Below are 20,873 nucleotides of genomic sequence, written 5' to 3' on the forward strand. Positions count from 1 at the left end.
AAAATAATTTTAATTAGACTTAGAAAATGGATCCTCTAGTTGATAAATCTTTTAGTAAAACAATACAAAGAGTCTGCAGCGATGGAGGCTCTTTGAGACTCAACACAGAACCAGCGAATCTACATAACGGCTCAACTGTTTCTTATTTCTCTTCCCAACTTTACACCAAATCTAATTCAAATTTATTGACCCGTTTCTGACACATTCTGATGGAGCTAACGACCAAATTTACTGCCCACGTCTGAGCATAATTCTGTCGTAGTAGCAGATCTGAAGGATTTCACACACACGGCCATAATATATATATCGCTGCCTTCTCCAGGCGCTTGATGTGTTTGGCTCATCTTTAAAAGGACAAAAGACAGCAGAGGAAACGTGAAGATTGTTTTATTGGAGTCTGGATGCTCTCGTGTGTGTGTGAAAGAGCGATCTGCTTCTTCTCACACTTGCCAGACCGCAAGAATCTGAGACACACCGCTGTCAGACGGGTAATAATGAGATAACACACACACACACACACACACAGGCTGCAGCTCTGTTATCCTACTCGAACACATATTGTAATACTCAAACTGTGTGTGCAGCGGAGAGAGCGAACGCTTTTTCGAAACGATCGGACAAATGTGCTCATTTACACACTCGAAGAAAGAGAAGCGTTAAAGTGAGATCAACGGCTTGAACTTTCACGGCGCTCTGGTTTCTCCACTTCGTCTCTCAAAGATAATATTTCAGACAATTTATCACGTGGGAACTGGAACAAAACGAGCATAAAAAAAGTGACCGTGGCTGCATCGTTTCACCCTGTAGGAAAACAACACAACTTCACCTCAACGTACATCATCAGCATTTTATCTGTGGTTAAGTTCGAGTCACTCGACAGGTCAGTTTTGGAGGAAGTTCTGGTCCACCGCCGCAACAAACTCACGTTAACTCTGAGAACATCCTCTCAGTTTCTTAATCAAATATTTGTTTATTTACATCCGGCAGATGTAGAGCAACATTAGCATTCATTCTGAACTGTTTCACTCTCTTTTAGCTCCAGTTTTGGTCACCACCACCTACGACTTGGCCCTTTAGCTGATAAATCCTCCATCGTGCTCACCAGCTAGTTTGAACTTTGTCTGTCTGCTGTTTGGTTTCGTACAACAAACAAACTCGCCTGCTACAAAAAAACAAAACAATGAGCTTGAAGACACTTCAAACTATCTGTAGAACGAGTTGGACTGTAAAGTTAAAGCCACTCAAGTCAAGAATTTTGTTTGCGGCATGAGCGGATAAAAAACAGATTGTTAATCTGGATTTTTAACTAACTTCCTATAAATTTTGCTAAAATTTGTGCTACATTTGGATGAAAACGTGACAGGATATTTCTTAATTGAAAGGGTTTCGTCTCTAACACAATTCCCTGTGGGAAACATGCCTTTTTGCGGGTCAAGCGGCGATGCAGCCGTCAAACTGTGGAGATTATTTGACAACCAGACTGTGAAAAACTAAAAACCAGGAACCAAAATCTGTTGAATCGTCATCATTTAACTGACTCATCAACATCTCCAAGACATCCACAGCTTTCTTCTTCTTCTGTTTCTTCTTCTTCAAGGGTTAACAGAAGGAGTTTGTCCATATGTTCAGATGAATCAGTGCATAAATGTTAAAGGAAGCGTTTGAAATGCACGATGGAAGAGAGAAAACGGAAAGAGAGAGGGAGGTTTCTGTGATGCATCGCTGAGCTGTGAGCGCGCCACTGCTCCTCTAAAGACCAGCAACACACACACACACACACACACACACACACACACACACACACACACACACACACACACACACACACACACACACACACACACACACACACACACTCGGAGTGTCGGCGGAGGAAACCTGCCGCACGCAGAGAGTTTGTGTTGCTTTGGATTCAAGTCGCTGCCCTCCACTGAACGAGCGCACACACACACACACACCTCCCACCTGCAGCGCCAACACACTCACACACACACATTCAAACACAAACACAAACACACAAAGTCCTCGTTAATCACGTCCCTCGCAGCGGACGCCCTGCTGTCTGAGAGGTCAAAGGTCACTGGGGTTTAATTAATATGTTGAATTTATTGTGTGTTTGTGTCTACGGGAGGTGACGTCGCTTGTTTCCAGTGGCTGAAGGTAACAAAAACTGAACATTAACACACAATTTAAAAGAAAACAGGCTCATTCAAACACTAGACTAGTTTGGCTCCCGTCTCTTTAAGGCCCCGCCCCCACAGTCGCCCCTGATTGGTCGGCTCACACATGCCTGAGCAAACACCGCTAACCTCGTCTGCGGTCAGCTTTTTTTATGGTTAATATCGGCATAAATTATGCACTTATGTGACTTAGTGATGTGGTGTGATGTCACAAAGTCGCATAACTGAAGGCGGGGCTACTGATGATGCGTTCAGGAGCAGTGTTTTCTGTGGGAGGGAGGAGCTTCTGTGCATACTGTAAGATCTTTTACATGCACAGAAACATAGAAACATGATAAACTTGATAAAAGAAGAGTAAAGACAACAATCTTCTCAACAGTTTTCCATTTATTCCATATTTGTCTCTGTTGGCATTTGTTGCAACTTTTATTAGTATTTTTAACTCTTAGTTTCATTCATTAGTGGTTTAATAACAACAGCGTGTACAGTGCTTCTGTCTCAGCAACGATTTCTGCTTACAAAATACAAAAAAACAAAAAAGTAGAGCAGCGACATCAGCGGTTGCGAGGAGTCTGGACGCTGAGGGGTTGTCAGTTTGAACGCCCGTTACTGCCACAGTGCTGCCATGCGAGGTTAAGTTTATACAACATCCTGAAGTTTGTACTTGTGATGACTCTAGTTTAGTTTTAGTTGCAGATTAGCTCAATGTTCTCAAAATTCAAGAGATAATTAAGTCCTAATTTTGGGATTCAAAGCAGAATTTTACAAGAAAACATCTCTAACTTCAAAAGGTTTTGTAGGTAGAGACATTTTGCGTTGTAAATAACGATTCAGTCACTATTTTTAATCTGAAAATAAATGTTTCTGCTCAGCTACTACTCAGATTATAACAAAACAACAGTACAAGAATCACAAAAAAGCTAAAAGACAAGCGAGCAGACCTCCAGGAGAGTGTGAGAAGTGGCTGAAAGCTCTAGAAAAAGCTCGTAAGAAGACTGTTTAGACTTTTGTCGTTGATGCATCCAGGCTCTTGACACCGCGAGTGTCGCCGCTCTGGCAGGAAAAAAAATAAAAATACAACAAAATACAGCAAAGGCACATTCAATAACAACGGCCCGATTCCCTTTACTAACACCTAGAAATGATAAACAGCTGAGGATGGATGAAACACACACACAAAGACACACACATCATAAATGCACACACTTGATTTCACAGTGCCGGCATGCACGAGTGAACACACACACACACTGAAACACACACGATGCAAGAATCCAACGACTGATCGAACAGAGAGGAAGCGGAAGACTTTAATTCCCTTCTGACACACACACACACACACACACACACACACACTGTAGGTTTGAATCCCTTTATGAAGCGCGCACACACACACACACACACACACACACACACAGCTGCAGTTTCCAATGCTATTATTGCACCCAAGTTCAAGAAAACAAAAAGCAACAAAAAGATCCGTATTAGTTCAAAAATTATCTAGTGTGAATGTAATTATGTGCTTCAACTAAACAAAAGTGTGTGTGTGTGTGTACAGGAAGCCACAACACACACACACACACACACACACACACACACACATCTTGGCGTATGTTCATGGAAGACATAAAGAGTGTGTGTGCTTGGCAATTAGTACGACGACTTCTACACTAATTAGTAGCGGTTGCCAGATTGGGGCGTTCTCCCCCTCTTTTAAGACCCAGTTATTTATACACGAAGAGTAGAAAAAAAAAAAAAGGGCAACATCCCCCGTTTGGGTTGCCATGTTTGGGCGTCATCATCCCCCCAAAACACGCAGCGAGCCTCTCCGGCGTCAAGGAAGAGGGGGATACATAAGTTGCCAGGTCTGAGCAGCCATTCAAGTGTTCGCAGGTTGTTTATTAAGAGAGAGAGGGAGAGGGAGGGAAAGGGTTGCCATGTTTGCGTGAATATCCCCCCCCTCCATTTGAGTTGAGTAACATTCTGTTCATACGTGTTTTTTCTCCAGTGCTTTTTTCTGGCTGCAGGACTGAAACAAGGAAGACGTCCCTCTCTGATCTACATTCAGTATGTTTTGTCGTCTGAGCCACGACGTGGAAGACGAGGCCCGATCGCATCCAGTCACCGAATTAGAGCGACTGAGTTTTTTTATCGCTAACGGAAGCAGGAGGATTTCTACCACGACTGCATATTTTCATGGCGTCTTTTCTGCTTTTATTTTTTAGCTGCTAATTTTTATCTTGTTTTGTTCTCCACAGACCTGAAATGTCCCCGATCAAACCCAGAAACTCAAAGCTGACGTTGGTGATATTCTACATTTTTCTTTTTGTCAAGAAAATCCTGCTAAAACTAAAAAAAATCTGCTAATCCGTCTCACTAACGTCATTACGTCCCTATACGCTCTGTGGCTGTCGGCCTTGAGCCTATTAGTTGTGACTAACCTTTAAAAAAAAAACTCAGTAAATTTCTAGACGTTTATCTAACGTGAGTGAAAAGTGCTGTTGTTGGGGACTATTTTCAGGGGTGGATGAATCCACATTTTGGTGCTCTAGCCCGGCTGTTCCCAACCTTCTTTGTCAGATTACTTTAAGAACGACTTTATCATCATTACATGTGTTTATTTGAACATTTTACACAATTATTTAACAGCATGAGGTTTGATATCATTGGCCTATAAAAAGTTCAGGTTGCATTTGTGCTACTTTCATATTGATCTTTTAACTTTTTTCCTGTGTTTTGTCTTTTTTTGGCAGATAAGTTACCCTCCAAACACGAGTGTCGGGAGGAGGAAAGAGTCTGTAACCATGACTTTAGAAAGTTTAGAAACATGGCCTTTATAAACACAATACGACATCCTGAGACCTTAATTTAGCTCTTCTACGTATCCAGAGACTTCCTGAAGAAGAACTTCTCGTTGGGGATCACTACTGCTCCAGTCGATTTACAAGAGCGGCACATTGTCGGAGGGATTTAATCAAAACAAACGTTTATCAATATAAAAATGTAGAATATCACCAGACTGATCCTTTAAATGCAGCTCGTAGGACGTCTTGTATTTCTTTGCTTCCTTGTCTTGAGGCAGTTTAACTTTTGCAGGGCAGCTTCAGTTTGTTTTTCAAAGATTAATTGATCTAATTTCCAGGGAGAAACTTTGAAAAGCCAACATGACTTTTGCTTCAGTCGGGGCAGGAACGTACAGGATCGCTTGGTCGACGCCTGATACGATTCGTGTTTCAGTCAAATGGCAGGTCGATGAAGTGAAGCTGAAGTCCTGGCCCAGCTGCATGAATTAACCAATGAGATTTAAGAGTATGAGTTTGTTATCCGAGGTTTTAAAGATGACTGATGGGAAGTGGCTCCGGCTGTCGAGTGAAGTTAAGGTGCATAGATCGGCCGATGGTCGCGGGGGTTGAACGGATGGGTGAAGTCATCGGGCCGGATGTTCTAGGCGTGGTGCTGTGCGATGAGGTTGCGTAGCTGCTTGATGACGGTGTCGATGAGTTTCTGTCTGTCTCGGTCCGTCTTCCTGAACTGGGCGAAGACGTTGTTCTTCCTGCTCGTCTCCTTCATCCTGGAGGCGGAGGAGAAGGACGGGAATCAAAATGAGGGTGAACGTTTTGTTTTTTTAAGACTTCACATTCTCAGGGTTTGAATGCTGTAAGTGAACTCAGGAGAACACACACACACACACACACACACACACACACACACACACACACACGAGTGCAGAATGGCACAACATGCTCAGCACACACACACACACACACACACACACCTCTGCTACGGTCACCTGTTAAAGAACACAAAGGCATGACGGCTTTAACGTTCGGTATGTGTGTGTCACATGAAACCGTCTGTCTCCGTGTGTGTTCTGTCGCAGAACACTGGACTGTTACGGACCTCCAGGAAGTTCAGGGGCCCAGCGGAGCAGACAAGCCCCAGCAGGGTGCTTCCTCCTGGGCACGGAGGGGACCACCGGGGCCCTCTGGAGCCGGGTCACACTACTCTGTGTGTGTGTGTGTGTCAGATTAAGATGTTTTGTGTGTGTCTGCACTGATCAACCGATGACACACATGTGGGTGTTTTTCAACTGCCGCGGTGATAAACATCAGCATCGTTGGTGAGGAAGTGGGTGAGTTTATCCCTGACGTGATAACACACACACACACACACACACACACACACACACACACACACACACCTTCACCACAGGTATTCACACACTTTAGTAAGTCGTCTAAGTCGTCTGTTGACATGCTGTAATCCACCATCACACACGCAAACACAGACGATACTCACGGCTTATATAACCTGTCAAAACATGACAGAGAGGACGGACAGGAGACAGAGAACATCAGCCGAAATGTTCAAAAAAAGTCGTTTTTGTCGCAAATAATTGTGACTTTCCAGTAAAGCGTTCAATCAGATTTACTGTAGATCAATGTTCTGCTGGCAAAACGGTCGATTCCAGTGAATTCACAGAAGGAAATGAGGGACGGGGACAGATAACTGTATGATGTAAGAGTGGAAAACCAGCAGACGCAGCTGTTGAAATGACAGACTTACTTCTCCAGCAGGGCCAGTGCAGTGTGTGGGTTGACTCTCAGGTATTTGCAGGTCGGTTTCCCGTAGTCAGCCAGGTAGGTGGACCAATCCCACTGCGTGAATAAGTCCAGCAGCTAGACGAAGACAGACAGAGATTAACCATGTGAATCACACTCACGCTCCTGGTGAGACTCAGTTGTCTGTTGAGCACAAACATCTTCCAGCCCACGCCAACACGTCAGCGTGTTGGGAGGCGAGTCTCCTTCAAAATCAGGAGAATGTGCCGCATTTATGGGAGGAAATGACCGTGAAACTGGTTTTGTGAAGGTTGGTAAATATCTGATCAGAAGCCAAAAAGATGTTGTTATTTAAAACCACTTTACTTGTAACTAACGAACACTTTCCACTGTATTTACTCCAGAATTCGACTGAGCGTGCTGCGATCACACATCTTACATTTTTAAATCATCTGTTAGTATTAGTGGCATAATAAAAAAACACAGTGAAAGTGTTGAGGAAATAAATACGTAGAGTTATTTTGCTTGAGTCAAAGGAAACAGAAAAGCTAACCACCTCCCTCCCACAGGTTTCATTGCCCTCTTAGTTAAGCACATTTGTGAGGTTAATTTGAGATATTTTATTTCCCGGGCTGGGATGACATGGCGCTGTTAGCCTCGAGCTCGACTGTACTATGTGATTTTCGTTTATTTGTTTTTATATTGGTGGAATCGCCACTATTGTAGCTGTGCTCTTACCAGGGTCCACACATACATATATAAACATGAATAAACACACTGACGAAGAGGAGAAGGAGGCGAAGAGTCTGACGGAGAAGAGGAGGTGAAGTCTTCCTCTACACGACCTACAAATGAAAGTGTTGCATAACCTGCTGCTGCCCTGCTGAACTCTACCTAACACACACACACACACACACACACTCTGTCTGTCTATCTCTGTTTGTAACACACACACATATGAGCAGGGAGCCCCAGTGAACTCTGGGTAACACCAAACACACACACACATAGACCAGGAGAGAGAAACCATATGTGAGCGAGGGATGAGAGAAGAGGAGGAGGAGGGACGGAGTACAGAGGGATGGAGAGCAAAACCACATGTGGGGGGAGAAAATGACAGAGAGCGAAGATGGAAGGAGACACGGACGGAGAGAGAGAGAGAGAGGAGGGTAAAGGAAGGGCAGATGAAGATGGATAGATAGATAAGCGAGGGCTGGGCGATGGAGGTGCGCCATCAGGAGGGAGGACAGCAGACGAGGGTGACACACTTTTAAATGTTGGAGAGGAAAGAAGGAACAAAAAAAAAGTCACTTTTTGTTTTTGTTTTTTGTGGTTTTTGGACAAAATTTAGCTTTTAGTTGTAATTTTTCTGGATTGTACAGATGCTCAGTCTTCAGCATGATGCCTCACTTCTGTCCAGCAGATGAAGAAGAGGAAGAAGACAGAGAGGAGATAGAAGGAGAAGACAAGAAGAAGAAGAGGAAGACAGAAGACAGAGAGGAAACGGAAGAAGAAGAGGAAGACAGAGATCAGAGAGGAAGGAGAGGAAGGAGGAGGAACAAGAAGAAGACAGAGATGAAGAAGAAGAAGAAGAGGAAGACAGAAGACAGAGAGGAAACGGAAGAAGAAGAGGAAGACAGAGAACAGAGAGGAAGGAGAAGAAGGAGGAGGAACAAGAAGAAGACAGAGATGAAGAAGAAGAAGAGAGAAGAGGGAAAAGAAGACAACAGAGGAAGAACAAGAAGAAGACAGCAAAGAAGAGGAAGAAGAAGAAAAAAGAAGACAGAGGAAGAAGAAGAAGAAGACAAAGACAGGGAAGAGGAGGGAGAAGAAAAAGAAGGAAAACAAGACAACAGAGGAAGAACAAGAAAAAAAGAAGACAGAGGAAGAAGAAGATAGGAAGAAGAAGACAAAGAAGAAGAGGAAGAATAAGAAAAAAGAAGACAGAAGAAGAAGAAAGAGACAGAGAGGAAGGAGATGAAGACAGAGGAAAAACAATCATGTGTCACATCATGTCATTCATCAAAACGGTGGTTGTTTAGCTCCATGACTCCTAGAAATCATATCTTCTGTTTTCACTGTTTTGATTTTGAGATCCAAAAGTAGCTGAAATAACATAAAGCGTGATCAAACGTGCAGCTCACGACACACACACTGTTATCAAGTCTGAACTCTCCTCATCACAGTCTATTATTAACCTGTTATCTAACACAAACCTGCAGACAGGAACGCTCCGGCATGAACCTGCTGGAGCTGACACCAGGTCGCGGCTCTTTCACCTGACTTCACCTCCTCGGAGCTATTCATGAAAACAGGAAGTGACCTGAATATTTTGTGGAGTTATTAAAACTAATGTTTCCTCTAAAGCTGGCCTCGGAGCGAGACTACAAGACGAATGGCTGCTCTGTACTTCCTGATGGTTTTCCTCCCTCCTCCTTCCCACACTTCCCTTCCTCCCTCCGCTCCTTTCACTTCTGTATTCATCTCCGTCTCTCTTGCTCTCTCTCGCTCTCCCGTTTGTCCCCGAGTTCACCCTCGCACGGCCGAGGTTTGACCTGCTAATCTTCCCATATAAACAAGCACACACACACGCACACACACACAGGCGCTGCATGAGTACCGGCCACATGTAAACAGGTACACACATAAAAACACAAATATCATCCGGCTGTGAGGATGTGAACAAATCTGTTAGTTAATTAGGTACAGACACGTGTGTACGTGTGTGTGTGTGTGTGTGTGTGTGTGTGTGTGTGTGTGTGTGTGTGTGTGTGTGTGTGTGTGTGTGTGTGCTCTATGCTAAGACACACACACACACACTTTCTGACACACTTACACACACGCCGCTTTTTTCCTTTTAATGGTGTTTGAATGTCACCATCTGCTCATGAGCAGGCAGTTACTTGTGTACTTCCACCTTGCTGCTCGTGTGTGTGTGTGTGTGTGTGTGTGTGTGTGTGTGTGTGTGTGTGTGTGTCTGTGAGAGAGGTAAGTACAAGGTGAAGGCATGCGAGATAAGGATAGATACTTTAGCTGTCTGTTTGGAAGAAGTAACCCTGAAAAGCCGTGTTAACACTCATGCACGCAAAGAAGATGTAGTCAGCAGACACACACACACACACACACACACACTTTGACACACACTCTGACACACACACAGATAAGCTGGCGACTGAGGTTCAAGAGATTTTCACGTTATCGGTGAGCAGATCGCTGTCTTTCTTTCTTTCTTTCTTTCTTTCTTTCTTTCTTTCTTTCTTTCTTTCTTTCACTCTCTTGTTCTTGTATTGGACATAACAGAAAACAGAAGAAGAAGAAGAAGAAGGAGACCAAGATTAAGTAAACGAAGTAGAAGAAGAAGGAGACCTAAATGATGAATAAGAAGACAGAGAAGAAGAAATGAATAAGAAGCAGAAGTAAGAGAAGAAGAAAAAGAAGATAAAGCAGAGGACAAAGGAAAATGTAGAAGGGAAGAAGAAGGAAGAAAGGCAGAGGGAAAGAAAAGAAGGTTGATGAGTGAAGGAAGAGAGGAACAGAGTTAAACAAGATAAGAGAGAAGAAGAGCAGAAGAAACATTAAGGACCAGAGATAATAGAGAATAAGAGGAAGTATGGAGGTGAAAGACAAGAGAAAGGAGATGAGGAGGGAAGGAAAGAAAAAAGGAGAAAAGAAAGCATGACAGAGAAGTGTGAAGAAGACACGAGGAAAAAGTGATGAAGAGAGGCAAGAAGAAGAAGAAAAGTTAAGGAGAAGAAGAAGAGTGATGGAGAGAAGGAAGACGAGGAGGACAAGTAGAGGAGAGAGTGGAAGAAGAGGAGGCACAGGGAGTTTTGGGTGAACTTGAGGTCAGTAGGTAAGTTTGGTTGGAGGAGCGATGGAGGGAGGGAGGGAGGGAGAGGCGACAGAGGGAGGGAGGGTAAAAACAGTAGGAGGAGGAGGAGGAGGAGGAGGAGAGGCAGATAAGACTGATGAAAATGGAAAAGAGAAGACGAAGAAGAAAAAAAAAAAGGGAGAACGCGGGCTGTCCAAAAAAAACGAGCCACACGCGAGCCAGCAGGTCCTCCCGACACACACACACACACACACACACACACACACACACACACCTGACCCTCGATTCACCCTAAACACACACACACACACACACTGAGAAAACGGCAGGTCTCTCTCTTCACCTCTCGCTGAACTTCTCCCTCCGTCTCGCTCCCCCTCTCTCACCTCGCCATGACCTCCCCCGCGCTATCGCTCCTGTCTCCACACACACACACACACACACACACACACACACACACAGATTATTGCTTCCTCTTATTCTTCCAGGGGGGACGAGCAGAAAAACAAAGTGACGTGTTACCCTCACATCTCTTGTTTGTTTTCTCTCATTTCTCCTCCGCTAATGGGGTCCGCTCCCTCCCTCCCTCCTCCTCCTCCTCCTCCCTCCTTTCTCTTTTTGTTTCTTTACTTTCTCTCCCTCACTCCTTAATAGTCTATCACTCCTTTCGTTCCTTCCTCTAACGTCTTTCTTTCACCCCGGTTCCATTTTCTCTTTCTCATCCTCTCCATCTCTCCTCCACATCTTTTCATCCCTTCTTTCCATCACTAGCTGCAATTCCCCTAACTTCTTCCTCTTCATTTCTCCTCCTCATCTCACCTTCTCTCCTGTCCTTTCAAACTTTTCTTCCTCCTCCCTCGTTACCTTCTCTCCTCTACTTATTCTTTCCATCACCCCATCCATATTTTCTCTCCCTCTCTAATCAATAATCCTCCTTCCTTCTCTTCTTCTTCATCTCTATTTTAATTTTACTAACCCTCATTTCTTCCCATCCTCCCCTCTCATCTCCCCTTTTTGTTTTTCCTTCTCCTCATTCTTTCTATCAAATTTACTTCCCTCACCTCCCCCTTCTCCTCCTTTCTCTCTCTTCATTTTCCTTCTCTTTATTCAAACTTTATTATTTTATCTTTCTATTCCTCATCATGCACCTCCCCCTTCCTCCTTCTTTTCTTTCTCCATCTCATCTTTTTTACATCTCCTTCCTCTCCATGTGTACTTTACTCCTTTCACTACCTCCCCTTTCACCTCCACTTCATTCTCTCCAATTGAACTTCACCCCTTCATCCTCCTCCTCTCCTCATTCTCTTCCCAACAGCAGCTTTACTCCTCACTGCTGTTCCTCCCCTCACTATCTTCCAGCCAGCAGCTTTACTCCCAACTCCTCCTCCTACCCATTTTCTTTCCATCAGCAGCTTTACTCCCAACTCCTCCTCCTACCCATTTTCTTTCCATCAGTAGCTTTACTCCTCACTCCTCCTACTCATTCTCTTCCCATTAGCAGCTTTACTCCACACTGCTCCTCCTCTCCTCACTCTCTTCCAGCCAGCAGCTTTACTCCTCACTCTTCCTCCTCATTCTCTTCTGGTCAGCAGCTTTACTCCTCACTCCTCCTCCTCATTATCATCTAGTCAGCAGCTTTACTCCTCACTCCTCCTCCTCATTCTCATCTAGTCAGCAGCTTTACTCCTCACTCTTCCTCCTCATTCTCTTCCCGTCAGCTTTACTCCCTCCTCCTCCTCCTCCTCCTCCTCCTCCTCCTCCCTCCTCCACCACCCCCTCAGCGTTTAGCAGACTTGTTAATAGTTATTCCGGCTGTGTGCAAGATTTATTTGTTTGGGACCGTCGGGGAATTACCGTGTTCCCATTCCTAATGGCCAAACGTCAGGGTCACCCAGAATTCATCATGTTTACACCCACCCACACATGCACACACACACACACTTTGGGATTATGTAATGATACAGATATGAAGCAAAGCAATTTGTGATCAAACACCGAACCAAAGATCATTTATATTTACAACATTATAACCTACTTTTTCTCCTTCTTCACCTCCTTCTCTCCTCCCCCCAGCTCCCCCAGCTGTCCACCTCCTCCCAAATTTGACAGCCAAGAGGAGTCAAAGGTCACTAAAAGCAGGGAGAGTGGTTTCTGACTTTTATCGGAGGAAAGCAGCCATTTTGGCACCCCTCCATCTCCTCTCAAAAAAAAAAAAATCCACCTTCCTCCGTCCATCAATCATCCCTCCATTTATCTGCTGCACTTTTCCACAGATCGCTCTTCCACGCTGTCCAGCTATGACGGAGACCGTTTTTGTATTTCAAACAAAGAGCTGACGGCACATTTAAAAGCTTTCATGGCAGCTTCTCTCTTTTAAAACTGAGAAATCAGGTCCAGTTTCACGTCACTATGTTGTATAAACTCTGAAAATCAAGCAGTCGTGTCTTAATTATCCGCTGACTGCTTCCAGACCAGACGCCTGACCTTCAAGAGGTCACCGCAAACACAAAAAAGTGCTTTGACACCTGTCTGCCGTCTCTCCTCAGCTCCCATCACTAAATCCTCATTTCAAATCTGAGTTCAAAGGTCACCGCCGGCTCACAAAGACCACACCGACACCTGTCAATCAGGCCTCTTTTTGCTGTCAACCTGGACTGTGTTTAAGAGAAGAAAATGTCTTTGTGGGCGGCAATAAGGACGGAGCGTCCTGACAGCTGTCCTTCACTAAAAGCAGAGAAAGTGGTTTTCAGAGAAAACAGCATCTCTCGTCTGTCACCGCTCGTCTCCTCCCTCCCTTCGATGTATATCTCTCATAAGTTTCAGGGCTGAAAGGTCACAGCAGAGAGTTTCTCTTATGGACACCTGCCCATCAGTGTCACAGTGACCGGCTACAGGTTTCTAGGACAAAGGTCTCAGAGACGAGGACAGAAGGTGAAAAGTTCATCACATTGAGATTTTCTTAACTACCATATTGAATATTTAAGATGCAACCACAAGAAATAAACAATAAACCGACTGATTAAGAGAATCTTAGTGTTGATATGATGTTTTAGATGCTTATAAGATTAGTTTAGGAGGTTTTCTGGGCCTTGTGACAATTTTGAGACTGATCCGTTTTTGTGAAGTTTTTAAATACAAACTAAAAGACAAATTGGACTGTGACAATGTGCAGTGACTGGCAATAATTTTCCTCATAGATTAATCTCAGGACTATTTCAGTTAAACCTTAGTTAACGATTAAATCTTATGTAATACAATTGCTTTATTTTGTCTGACTAACATTTAAAAAAATTAAAAGATAGTAAAAGTGATGTCTTGAATACGCTTCTTTCATCTGACCAACAGTGTAAAACACAAAGACAAAAGGAAATAACAGCAAATGTCGGGACATTTCGCTTGGAAAATAACTGAGATGATTAACTGTTTATCAAAATAAATGGCAATTAATTTCCTTTTGATCAACTAATCGATTATCCAACCACCAATCATTGCTAAAAGACAAGTAACAGAAGAAAATTCTCACCTGTGAGAAGCTGAAACTAGAAGAAAATCTTTGACTATCGTAAAAGAAAGATTTTCATGCATTCTACATTTTCTTGACCTACTAATTGATTAATTAGCATAACTGACTGAGCAAATTATCTCCAACTTAAAGCTATTTTCTTTATCAAACAGTCTGTCCAAGGTCAATATATTTATTAACAGTAACACAAAAGAGAAAAACTGAAAGTCCTCATACATTTTGACTTTTTTAAAAGATTAATTACAATTTATTGATTATCAGAATTGCCGCTGAATTTTCTTCTTCCCAAACATCCCATCTCATGTGAGAAAGCCCAGATAGAGCCACCAGAACCTGAACTTTAAAAAAAAAAAAAAAAAAAAAAAAGATTTTACACTTAACTCTCAAACTCAGCTCTTGACCTCTGAAAGCAGGAGGTCAAAGGTCACATGCAGAGTCAGTCAGCGTTGCCCTCCGACTAACAAACAACAGAAACCTTCTCACACTTTCCTCTTTATCCCAACATTTGTTTTTAACTTCACATTATAAAAAGACCCTCCATCAGCTCTTATAACTACACACACACACACACTCGTACCCTGCAGGTCGGACAGTATCACTCCATCTTGAGCTATGAATGGAATGAAGTAAGCTTGGATGTTATCGCTTTGCAACAGGGAACTAATTTTTCTTTCTTAGCGGAGGGCCAAAAATTAAATTAAAACCAAAAGCTTGTATCTTTGTACATCTGCCTGCAGCATCGTTTCTTGCGACCGCAGCACACGGCTGCCAGTAACCACAACACAGCACAACCTCCGCTGTGATACTCCTTCGACGTTCGTACTGTACTTTATTAACCCGCAGCGAGGTCCACCGCTCGTCATGTGAGGGGTAATCAAATACAGCAAAGAGGAGATAAAATCGTGATGCTTTATCGCTCCCTGAAGGGAAGTTAGCCCCACACGGAGAGGTCCGAGGTCAGATACAGAACAGTACTACCAAGGCTTGCTCAGGGGTGCTTCAGCGAGCAGATATCAAAACCATATTAAGCAACAAGCCAAACGCTGGAGTATTTTTTGGTCTAGATTTGGTTGGTGCAAACAAACAAGGAGCTCAAGTTGTTGACCCGACCTCTAAATTCCCCCAGATCCCAGTCCGGTTGAATATCTGCGGAACAAGTCCGATCTACGGAGGCCCCACTTCAGAGACCACAAAACTCAAAGGATCCTCTGTTTCAGTGCCTCAACGGGTCAGAGACAAGTCCGATCCGGGGATGTTATCCCGACACGTCCCACAGATGCTCGACGATTGGGATCTAGGGAATGCGGAGGCGAGGCCAATCTCCTCAGCTCTTGTAGTTTTAGTGGTGTTGCAGGGATCACTGTCCAGCTGGGAGAGGGGCATGAGGCGATGAACTACTACTACGTGTTTGGGTGAAAAATATGTGAACTTACTAGAATTTTTTTTGTTGCTTTCTTGAGATTTTCACGACCGACTCCATCACACACGAGCTAAGATTTATTATTTGTTGTCAAAATACAGTTTCTGAGACCTTAAAACAACCTGTGAAACTCTGAACTGTGTTCAGTCATGGGATTAATTCTACTGATGCACTGGATCTGAAGTCTAGAACAAGTCCAAAACGCTGATCATTTTCAAATATTCTACCTCCCACATGACCCCAGGTCCACATTGAGCAACATTAGCTGTGTACAAGACCGACGTATTTCAATCTTTCAGCTCGAAATGTCTGGAATCAAGTCCGTCTGAGCGCAATTTGAATTGTATTACAGGTGCAGTTAGCGATTCTGGAGAAAGATTTGCTGATTGTTGAGTCTCCTTGGTTCAAATACCGGCTGTTTTGGTCGGTGACGCACGAATCAGCAGACTGTTTAATTGCTTTAAAGCTCGATAAACACAGAGATCAGAATTCCTCCCATTTGTTGTGGACATTAAATCCTCCAGAACAGGTGGACGGGCACCAATAATGTAAAAACCTCAGATTACAGATTAGTGCATCCCCACTTACTTCCACACCACAAAGTGTCTGCAGGCTCTGTGAAAATGAGACCATTGCTCCTAATTGACTTGTTATTTACATCTGAACTTTCGGCTACCTTCCCATACAAAGCTAACTCATGTTCTCCCTCCTCTCTGCTTTGTCTCTCCTTCCTCCCATCTTTGTGTCTCACACACTCCGTCTCTCACCTCCTCCCCTTCGTCAGCAGTGACAGAGAAGTTGTGCGACCCCCTTAAAAAAAAGTGACAGGGCTGAAATGGAGCGAGCGGCGGAAAGAAGAAAAAACAGAGAGAGAAGAGTGCTGGTGGTTCAACCAGGGGTCTCTGCTGTCAATTAGACACTACGCAGATGGAGAGAGGGTGAGTGAGAGACATAGACGGAGTGAGAGAGAGAGAGAGAGAGAAGGAGAAGGAAGAGAGAAAAACTCAAAAAGAATGATTGGGGAAATATTACAGGACTGCAGGAGAAAAAAAGGCAAAGGAGGGAGCGAAGGAGGTCAGGCGGAGGGTAACTAGATGTTACGGAGGAGGAAGAACGAGTGAGTGAGAAACAGGGAGACGATAAACGAGTGCAGGCTGAAGTCAGAGGGGCCTGCTGGGAGCTGCTCTGTGCGCTGATAAAGCAAATAAAGACAGAAGAGTCCAAAACAAACAGGGGCTGGAAAAAACTGCAGCTTTTAGCTCCGCTCGGAGCTCAATTTAGACTGCAGCACTTTTTAAAAAGGTCAATTTGGCCTCAGCCACTTTTTTAAAGTCAATTTGGGCCCAGACACGTCCAGAGGTTAACCCCGGGCCGGGAGTTCAGTTCAGGTTCAGTCCACTTTTTCAGACTTCACTTTGACTCTTTTTGACTGTGATTCTGTTCCTTTGCAGGAAGGCAAATTAGATTTAATCACTATTTCATGATTATTTTTGGGTTGAATGACATTTTTATAGGGATTTAATTAGTTTTATAAGTTAAAGGAACAGTTCACTTCGCAATGGAAAACCAATTATTATCTACTAACTTTCACCTTCACGGCAAAACAGTGTTACGGTGTTCTCCTAAAGAGCTGAGTGAGAGTCTTGTTGAATATTTAACGGAGGATCACTGTGTCTCTGTGATAGTGATGGGTGGATCCATCGGGACGGGTCATAAAAAGCAGGATGCGTCGGAGTAAAATACGTCTTTAACGAGGAAACTATTAGCTGCAGCAGAGACAATAAGTCAGTGAGCCGCAGCAGCTCAGCTTAATGGATTATTTTAATATCAGGACACGGGATCGGTTTGTATATCATGTTAATTAATGTTCAGTGTTCTTACAGACACAGTTCAAAGCTCCATCACATCTTTCTAAAACTATTTATTTCAGAGGCTTGAGGTTTACTTCTGCTCCTTCTGGAGAGTTTCCTCCGTCCTGTCAAGTTTATAACTACAACTTTTTGTTTTTTGCTGCTTTAATGTGCCACCAGTAATTTGTTTCAGTGACATTACTGCACACGTGTGTTGATGCATCTTACTGTCTGAATAATGCGCTCTATAAATTGCAGGATAAACACTGTGTCTTTGACTTCAGCGCAGCTTTTTGTCGGTCTACAGCGCTGTCACTTTCTGCTGCTTCAAGATAGCAGCGTGTCATTTTAAGACCAACAAGTACAAGTACATTTGCTTTTTACACAACGTCAGCGGTGGGCATGAAAATGAGGAGTGCGTCGGTCTTAAACTGGGTCTAAAGTCTCCTCTGTTGCAGATTTAGCATGTTATTATGCTTACAACATGCAGATGAAATGAGAAACCTACTTAGCTGAAGTTAAAGTGTCATTTTATCATCCTGTCACACACTTTTAGGTCATTGCCAGTTCTCATTTTTAAGCCTGTTATTGATCATATCGCATTACTATCAAGTACCAATTAAACATTGAGGATATGCAGATACAAGAACACTTCGGCACCCACTCGTCTGAACTCCCCTGAAATCCAGATATGAAAAACTTTCCAAAGTGGCCCCAGAACTGCTCTTCAAACAATTATTCAACTGCAGGCGGAAAATCTAATTATGCGAGATGCAGAAAAAAAAGGAAAAAAAAAAAAGAAATGAGACTCTCTGCAGTGTTTCACAACAATCAAGACTGCAGCTTGAAATGAAACACATCTCTCACTTCGCTCTCTGTCTCCTCCACGACCCCAAAACAGGAAACGCAGTGGAAAGGTGAGAGCTGCTTTAAGGGTCTCAACTTTTTGGTTTGACCACCGAGTGACCGCAGAGTCTCACAAACACACACAAACACACATACACACACAGGAAGGGGTGTAGATGCAGGTCGTATCGGGGAGACCGACGGGGAGGTCGAGACTGATAACGCAGAACAATGACCCGGCCCGGTCACCACACGGTCACCGAACATGTGTGTGTGTGTGGAAAGAAACATGTCTGACTATCATTATTCAGTGTGACAGAAGACGTGTGTGTGTGTGTGTGTCTATATGACATATTTATTAATGTGTCAGATCAATTTATGTGTGTGTGTGTGTATCTGAACCACCTTGACCCCCCCGGTTCTGACCACTACTTGACCATCAGTCGGAAGCAGCGAACTGCCGCTCCCCACCCCGTCCGTCCAATCAGGACCCTGGATGCCTTCTGTTGCTGTGACCAGTGCCTGACCTGTTGTCACGCCGATAAGGCCCGGGCCACAGACGGGACAGGAAGTTGAGACAGGGGCCGAGAAACACACACACACACACACACACACACACACACACACACACACACTGACCTCTCCCACACAAATAATAGCAGCTTGAACTCATAAATCCACAGATATGGACGCACACATTTCGAGTAGCGACTATTTTTTCGGCGTTATCTTGAACGCAGCAGGATCATTGACCGCTTTATTACACTCACAGCCTGCTGTGGGAGTGTGTGTGTGTGTGTGTGTGAGTAGTTAACTATTATATATACATATATATGTAGAGGGAAATGGAGAGACAGGTGTGTGTGTGTGTGTTGTGAGTGTGCGATCAGATAAGAGTGTTTTGGGGGTCCGACTGCTAGTTCTCACCCCTCCCTGGCACCGATACCTATATATCCCACTGACCTCAACCTGCACCCACTCTGAGCCGTGTGTGTGTGTGTGTGTGTGTGTGTGTGTGTGTGTGTGTGTGTGTGTGTGTGTGTGTGTTTAAACCCACTATTTTGTGAGAGTCATCAGCCTCCATGACGCCTCGTAATCACCCTTTAAGGGGAAGAGGAAGAGGCAGACATTGAGAGAGAAAGTGGAGGAAGAGGAGAGCTGGATGAAGTCAGCCTTTCTCTCTATTACTTTAAAGCTGCAGCTAAGTAATGAACTGAAATTCACCATAAAGCTCCATAAAGCTGAAAATAAAGTGGGGCTGCAGATGATCAGGTGACTTTTCATCATTTCGCATTGGTTTTAGGTGGTTTAAATAAAAGATACTTATGATTATTTTCTCCTGTGTTTTTAGCAGACGATTTCTTTGTCCATCTCAGAAACTCACTTCTCATCATAAATCAGCAGAAGAAGGAAAGTAAATCATTTTCATCTCCTTTCTTTCTGTCTTCACTCTAGTTTTGAAGTGTTTTTAATGCATATATAAAGTGCTGTCATGAAGTACATGAAACAAGGCACTGATAAACAATGGCAGTGGATGAAAATCAGACATTTTGGGCAAAAAATTAGGTACAATACGCACTTTGTCTTGCTGTGAATAATGCAACGTTTCAACCTCATCATGCATCATAAAATCATTTATTTTTGTTTAATTAATGTCAAAATATTGTTCGTAGTATATTGCTATCCACATGTTTATGAAGTTTTAATATTAAAAAAAGAAAAGGTGAAGAAAAAGGTAATATTTTGGGGGGTTGGCTCTCCCGTAAAGTTGATTTTACGCCTCTCGATTATTTCTATTATTTTTGGATCTTGAATCGAGTGGCGCTTTTAGCGGTGGAAAGCAGAGAAGGAAACATAAGGAAGGAGACGGGACTCAGTAAGTGAGAGTCCCTTGGCCAGATCTGAACCCGTGACATCATCGCCGTTGCATGGTTACATCTCTCGGCCACCGGGAAGCCTCGCACGCCAACACTTCTGTGAGCGCGTTTGTGCCGGGAGCGGACAAAAGCGAAACGTTTTTAGAAAAACGATTTCATGTTTCTGCGCACGGAAACTTTCCTCCGCTCAGAGCTGAACTCAAACCGTTTGCATCCATGTTTGTGTGTGTGTCTCTCTCCCTCTCTTCCAATAGATCGGCGGGGCGAGCATTTAGATGTCCGTCTGCTGCTCATCCTCCCTTCGCCGCTCTTTTCTTCCCCGCTCTTTCACCCCTCTCCACTCCTCTATTCATCCCCCCTTCTGTGAGCGGGTCAAACGCATGAAGGGAAGTGTCAGCCTCCCGAGGAGAGCGAGGGGGGAGAGAGGTAGAGCGACGCAGGGAGCGACGGGGGGAGAGAGAGAGACCACCCTGTACGTCCGCCGTATCACTTTCACCTGACTGCACTCTTTCACTCGCGATCCCTCGCTTTCTGCTGCGCTCCGTCAACATCTTCACGCATTCATGTCTAGTTTTTTTTTTTTTTTTTTTCGCCTCTCGTCTCGGATCTGGACAGAACGCTCTTTCTCCTCCCTCGCTTCTCCTTCTCCTCCTGTCATCTTTAGATTCACTCCTCTTTCTCCCTCTTTTACAGCCTCTCTCGCTTCGCCTCCTCCACATTTATCGCGCTTTCTCTTCGACCCTCTCCTTCTTTCCTCATCTTGTCTGATGTCTGGCGAGGAGT

General features: G+C 43.9%; 1 protein-coding gene across 6 annotated transcripts in view; it reads right to left on the bottom strand.

The window, feature by feature from the left end:
- Nucleotides 1-2,547: 2,547 nt before the first annotated feature.
- exoc6b (exocyst complex component 6B) overlaps nucleotides 2,548-20,873 on the bottom strand; it is an 83,246-nt gene continuing 64,920 nt past the window's right edge. For all 6 annotated transcript variants that reach the window (XR_005077270.1, XM_037111767.1, XM_037111768.1 and 3 more), the window contains 2 exons: nucleotides 6,747-6,859; nucleotides 2,548-5,751 (listed from right to left, as the gene is read on the bottom strand). Coding sequence is in view for 5 of the 6 variants with exons in the window: in XM_037111767.1 (XP_036967662.1) it covers nucleotides 5,625-5,751; nucleotides 6,747-6,859 (240 nt within the window). In the remaining variant the exon portion in view is untranslated. The remainder of the gene's footprint in view (nucleotides 5,752-6,746; nucleotides 6,860-20,873) is intronic.

The sequence above is a fragment of the Acanthopagrus latus genome, chromosome 10 (genome assembly GCF_904848185.1).
Source record: "Acanthopagrus latus isolate v.2019 chromosome 10, fAcaLat1.1, whole genome shotgun sequence".
Taxonomy (NCBI): domain Eukaryota; kingdom Metazoa; phylum Chordata; class Actinopteri; order Spariformes; family Sparidae; genus Acanthopagrus; species Acanthopagrus latus.